Genomic DNA, 6,970 nt, shown 5'->3' on the forward strand with positions numbered 1-6,970 from the left:
AAATTTCATTTTAATAAATACAATAATTTTCACAAACATTCAATGTGAAATCATACTTTTAAAAGGTGCATTTTTGCTTATTTTTCCAAAAAAGACCTAATTTTGAAAGAGAACATTTATATTCCTCTTGTTCCAAAAAATAAAAAAAAAAACATATAAGCTGCCATTCCCCAATCTTTTATCTTAAATTTGGGACATTAATCATCAAAATCCACGCAGTGGTTTTTTTAAACAGCCTTAGCAAAATTACTATATTTTCAACAGAGAAATTTGGCTAATAAACAGCCAAATAATACGGAAGCCCTTTAGGGCCATACAATTTACTTTTTATAATTTGTTGTAAAATATTATTAATTTGTTATAACAGATTATTAATTTGTTACAACAGATTAGTAATTTGTTATGACATATTACCATTGTGATTTAACAAATTACTAATTAGATATAAAAAGTTAATAATTTGATATAACATATTATTAATTTGATATAACAAATTACTAATTTGATATAACTTTATTTGGAGTAATTACTTTAATATATTATAGCCAATTTTACATTTAGTTACATGGTGTAGTGACTTATTTATCACATGTCTGTCAAGAGATCAACATGGAACATAGAAGAAAGTTGATAGATATGTATCATTGCCTACGCAGTACTATCGAAGAAGTTAAGTTTATCTTAGCAAGCAAGTATAAAGTAATCATTTCAAGAAGTCAACTGAAGCACGTTACTGCGTCGCTTGGGTTATACAGAGAAAAAATTTCCAGTAATTTGCTAGACTTGCAATTTTCATATCGGAAAGGTTAAATGAATCTGGACAATAACATGGATACCGAATTTATGCATATATGAGATGGAAGAAAATAATTTGTGTGAAACTACTTGTGCAAGTGATGGATCTGACTTGTATTTGCTAACGAAACCAATCATACGTTATTTGATATTGTAGGTGCACCATTTAACAATGTTAATAAAAATGTACAAGACATAAGTTCATCATTTATTATTTCATGAAAAATATACCAATACAACGATCGATTCCTCGTCTTCTATTTTGGCCACCTTAAATCTTTAGCCTTTAAGGATTTACATGAAACTTAAACAAATATAGAGACCCCCGACTGTGAGATCAATCGCGTAACGAGCATCGAAAGTGGAGAAAATATAAATTCTAGGAGATTTGATGTATTTCATTTCCTAATCGTAGAGACCATCACAAAATTGAAAATTAAAAAGCCCCTCTCTCACATACACCCTTCCAGACCACTATAAAATCTACCTCGTAAAACTCCAATATACCGCATGTGTTGTCCATAATTATTTCATGATCTCGGAGGTTTTTTGAATTTATAATCACATGCAGATATAAAATTTTTTTTTCGAAACGGATGGAATTGTTAAGTTTGAAGGGTTGTTTAAATTGGATACCAAAAAAATCAAATCATTTGAGTTCGATCGGTCAAAGGTCAAGGTCACTTGTGGTAATTGGTACTTTATGAAATGTATTTTATTTCTTTCTTGTTTTCTTTGTAAATAAGAGCATGTTTTAGTTTACAATGTAATGGGTTTTTCGTTCATCATGTACTCGTCTTTGGGAGTCACAAGTTGAATTCTTATGTACATTATACGAATTCGAAAATCGAGACAAATGCAAACACAAACCTACCTAATAATATAAATTTAAGTAACCAAATATGTGTGCACAAAAAAAAACAAAACAAAACAAACAAAAAACAAAAACAAAATTAAACAGACAAATGAAAAACTCGGCATCATGTAACAGTCAATAAACTGTTGTGTCAAAGTAGTAATTAGTTATATCAAATTAGTAATTAGTAACTTGTTATATTAAATAAATAATCTATTATAACAAATTATTACTCTGCTGTAACATGTTAATAATATGTTATAACAAGTTGATAATCTGTAATTACCAATAACTAACTTGTAATATGAAAGTACTAACTTGTTATATCAAATTAATAAATTCTTATAAGAAATTAATAATCTGTAATAATAAATTATAGAAAGTAAATTGTATGGTCCTAAAAATCTTCCGTAAAATAGCGACGGCAATGTTCTATATTGATTATTACAAGTGACTTCTCCCTCTAATATACACTCCCTGTTCTTAAATAGCGTCAAGTCACTCAAGGTCTTACGACGGTAAAGGGCGTTCATATATAATGTAGTACCAATCATGTACGGTGTCGTATAATTCCGTGTCCGCCATTATATTGCAATTAAAAAACTGAGACCTCATATATTTCAGAGATCACTGTATTGTATTTGAAGCTCATCTCTATCATAATGAATTAATTCTAAATGAGGTGTGAAGTGTAAAATCTTATCTTTCATTTATTTAATAAAGGTCCTCGTCCTACTAGAAAGAAAATTATAGTTCGCTCAAAGATATCGAGATTTGAAATTTACCTCAGAGTTTAGTCATCTTGGTTCATGTAGGGAAGTGAAATAAGCCAATTTGGAAATGAGGAACGCATTTAATAACGATAAATACTCTTCAAAATCGTCATAGGACTTGTTGTCAATTAGCAGGTCAGCCAATTTAATTGTTATACAAATTATCTTGATCGTATTCTTAACTTATATTCTATTGTCATGCCAACCATTGATTATTTATGTCTTATAATTTTGAATACAAAAAGCGTCAAGATACTGCAAATGGTGAAATCATGTGAAAACAGGCATTACACGGGCATTTTCTTCGATATCACGGATCTGATTCTAATGAAATTTTACATCTTTGTTCGAATTTTCAGCTGAATATAATGAATTTTCAAGTTCGTATTTTGGATTTTTTAAGTTATTATCTTTAATTTTCAATTTTCTATCCTGAATTTTCACGTTAGTATTTTGAATTTTCAACTTAATATCTTGAATTTTCAAATTACTTTCTTGGATTTTCAACCTGTTACAAACGTATCTTGAATTTTAGACTGCGTTTTCTAAAAAAATAAAAAAAAGAGTGGCCGATATATGCTTTCGAATATAGCTGCTTTTCTAATGCTTCTTTTTAAGTATTTTTTTATCTATAAATTACATTGAATACATCAATGAAAAAAATATAGAACCCTTCCCTGCTCTGGCGTCTATGACAATATCTCCTGCATTATTAAACGTTCACTTACATTTTTGATATAGTATACTGTTTACATGTAACTAAAACATCAATTTAGACGTTGAAAACTTCATTGTATTCTTGCTTCGATCTACATATGATGGAGTTTTCAACGTCTAAATTGATGCTTTATGTTACAAGATTATATCAATATGCTGTGTCTCGTCGCAATATATTTTCGTTAAGACTACTACTAGAAAAATAAAAATAAAATGACGTCTTCCACACAATGTGCAAGTTTTGATTCAGCTAAAAATAAATTATGCATAATCACAATATTGAAAATGGTAGAGAGAGGTAACGTAAATAACAACTAAATGCCGTATATAATCGAAATTATAATCTTTTTAAATTATACATTCAGTGTTTTTCTCCGAAATGTAAAGGAGAAAACAGAAATTCTTCGTAATTGGTTTAATTTTAGCAAATATATTCCCCCCGTGATATTTTTAGATAACCAACCAAATGAATAGATGACATGACAGGCTAGACTTCAGATGAGGTATGTTAATTTTATATAAACTTTATTTTTTTCTCATTATTTCATTGATAAAACATTGAGTTGCACACGTTTCCGTTGCCGTACTAGGTATACATCCACTCGTATTAGTCCAAATTGTCTCTGACCCTGCAACCCTCCTCTTTTTTATTTTGATATTGACACCTCCCATGCTGACATATCAATATCCAAATAATAAAAAAAGAGGGGGGGGGGTTGTAGGGTCAGTGGAAATTCGGACTACACTCTTTGAAAGAATGTTGATACTCAGACAGAACCTAAAATCGTACGCCTCAATATTACAATGCAACACACTAAAATCAATCAATAGATTGGCAGTGACCCAAGATAATTCCGTACGGAATGACGGACGGGTGGACGAACAATGTGATTCCTATAAACTATTTTATTTAAAAAAAAACGCGTTTGGAGGTAATTATACGACAAGGACGAAGACCTTCAGTCGGTTTGTACAATAGATTTACATTGATTTATAATAATTTCAGTAGGTGTAACAGGTTGAGTATTATTAAAAAATGTTTCAGAACAAGTGCCCAGTTTATACCAATAAGTGTATACACCAAGAATGTCTTTTTTTTTCAGATAAAACATGGGAAATATTTCATCTACATTAAAAAGTCTAGAAGACGAATCGAAGGAAGTCAAAACTCTCGTACTTTTATCAAAAGAGGGAAAATGGAACGACGTCTTCAGGATACTCAAATCTAGCCCTTATTTGTTGAACGCAATACCAGAGGACAGGCGATGGGGTGTTATTCACCAAGCCGTTTGGTGGAATAACGAGGAAATAATGAAGAAACTCCTGGACCACTCGACCTGCGACTCCAGACTTTTGACAAAAGAAACAACATCTGAAGTTGGCGATACAAGCGCCTGCACTGCGTATGACGTAGCTGTGAAGTATGGATATACCGACATAGCTAAACTACTGGAAAAACATTCGAATAAATTGACAACGGAAGAAGAAATAGAAGAGCTTCCAACATTCCACTACCAGAATAGCGACATTCAGCTCAAAGGCTTGGGTCTTTTACGTGTCACCTTGGCCTCATACAGACACACGTTTTGCCCATTTACCATATCAGGTAACAAGAGTCTGAGCACCATTTTGGGTGAGATATTTGATTTTGTCGACAGTGGTGACAATTGGGCAGCCGTCAAGGACAAGGTTTGTGACTCCCTGTATACTGTTTGCAAGCCAGCTGTTAAGGTCCTTAGAGGAGTAAAAACAAAGCAAAAATTCTACGAAAAAATTGTTAACGTTTACACGAACGAAGACACACAACTTTACATGTACTTAAACACAGCCTTAAGAAGGCAAGAGGAAAGAAATTATCGCCCAACTGCAAAAGATCTCGGTCTCGGACCCTACGTACTAATGTTCCATTTGCTCTTGATGTACTGGAGCCCTCTATCGCCAGAAGAAGGTACAACGTACCGAACAATGCTGGTAAATGTGTCAGACAGTAGGAGATACCAGAAGGGCACGCAGTTTGTATGGCTCTCCTTTGTTTCTTCATCAGTAGATAAGGCGAAAGCAGAGCCTTTCCCTACCTGTGTGGCCTCGGGGCAACACAAGTTATTCTTTATTATCAACAATTCTGCTGCTAGCAGTATACAGCCACGGAATATCGAGGCCTATGCCCAGTATGTAGAAAAGGAACGCGTTTATCCCGCGGGAACAGAATTTCTTGTTACAGATCGATTGGAAAACGACGAAGAGACAACCATTCACCTTAAACTCATCGATCGACAATTAGCGTTCGCACAGAAACCAAAATAGGCTGTTGAAATGAAACTTTCTTTTTTTCTGCACATCTTTTATTTGTATTTTTCGATATATAAGATGTAATATATATTCATATTAAGATCATAAATAACACTTTTTGAATGCTTATACAGTATAGAATTTACTAATATACACATGGCTAGTACTATACAATTTTCAGAGGGGAGGGCTTTCGGGGAATTTTAAGATAAACATTTTGGACCTTTTTGAAAATCGATATTTTGATCCTTTCAAATCACACCTGTCAATTTGATTCAATGTGTGTGGAAAAAATATTTAAACCGTTAACATGGTGCATGGAATATCTTCATCCAACGAAATCTTCCAACCCTCCCCTAAATATCATAAATTGTCATCTCTTAAAACGATTGCTAAAGGTGCATGGAATATCTTCATCCAACGAAATCTTCCAACCCTCCCCTAAATATCATAAATTGTCATCTCTTAAAACGATTGCTAAATTAAATTAATATATCAATGTTTAATAAATTAAAATTAAAAAAAAATTTCGTATTAGATAACAATCAAGAAAGAAATTTGAATAATATGTTTCGCTGGGCATAGCTTGATACGACTGCAGTGGTAGTAAAGTGAACATTCGAGGCACATTTTGGAAACAAAAATACAGTTTAATACACCTCAGAGTTTGGATTGTAATTGAACATCTGGCACAGCATAGAACAACTTACGCATTTTTCTTATTTGTCCTGATAACCATAACTCAAATACACTTGTGGAAAATTTAACATGTCAGAGAATGCCCAAGGGTTATTTTATGTTGAAAATTCCTTAAAAAGCACACCCCATTCACTTAAAATTGGGTTTTTGCGTTTTTGTGTGGACACTTGTTTTGGCCCTTTTTGAGTCTATTACTAGACACAACCCTAAAAATAAGTCCGAGTCTTCTTGATGTTGTCATCTGAAGTGATGCTATTAGCTTTGTGGCAACATAACATTGTTTCAATAGTTTATTTTTAAAAACAAAGTTGGTATAGTACAAAATACGTATTGCATCGGATGGCTCTGATTTTACCTATGATCTGTGATATAACGCTTCGTGGAACGCATCTTAATACGACCGCAGCATGTTGAACTCTGTTCACTTTAGGCAAGTGCATGCGGACACAATATTAGTTTTTGACACTTAAAAATAGGAACTTACAGTTCATTATGGACACAATATAGTTCACAATTTGAAAGGTGATAAAAATTCTGCTTTCAGGGTGCTAATCTAATACCTTTGCCTTCGATCCCTGTAATTGAAAAAATAACGTCAGACATGTACATGTAAATCTGATGGAAAAAATATATACATAGATTTTTTATAAGGAACCCATTAAACATAAAATAAATAAATAAATAAAAAATCGGATCATAAATGAAAAAAAGGCATTTTTTTTTTATTGGCGAGACCGCTTTCAGTCCTTTACAACTCGAAAACCGTAACAGATACCTGAAAAGTAGGAAAGGATTTTCATAAGGAATCCAATAAAAATGGAAAGCTTCGCCGAGCGCAGCA

The 6,970-nt window shown here is 32.5% G+C and overlaps 1 protein-coding gene across 1 annotated transcript; it reads left to right on the forward strand.

The window, feature by feature from the left end:
- The first annotated feature begins 2,470 nt into the window (after positions 1-2,470).
- On the forward strand, positions 2,471-5,559 carry LOC148598005 (uncharacterized). Its single transcript, XM_088561788.1, has 3 exons — positions 2,471-2,559; positions 3,596-3,644; positions 4,245-5,559. The coding sequence occupies exon 3, from the start codon at positions 4,252-4,254 to the stop codon at positions 5,443-5,445; it is 1,194 nt and encodes a 397-aa protein (XP_088417914.1). The 5' UTR covers positions 2,471-2,559; positions 3,596-3,644; positions 4,245-4,251; the 3' UTR covers positions 5,446-5,559.
- The last annotated feature ends 1,411 nt before the right edge of the window (positions 5,560-6,970 follow it).

The sequence above is a fragment of the Perna viridis genome, chromosome 14 (assembly GCF_037379345.1).
Source record: "Perna viridis isolate PV_CMFRI_1.1 ecotype Kerala chromosome 14, ASM3737934v1, whole genome shotgun sequence".
Taxonomy (NCBI): Eukaryota; Metazoa; Mollusca; class Bivalvia; order Mytilida; family Mytilidae; genus Perna; species Perna viridis.

Bases quoted from the DNA above. Each gene is read 5' to 3' on its own strand.
- LOC148598005 (XM_088561788.1), top strand. From the start codon at position 4,252: ATGGGAAATATTTCATCTACATTAAAAAGTCTAGAAGACGAATCGAAG.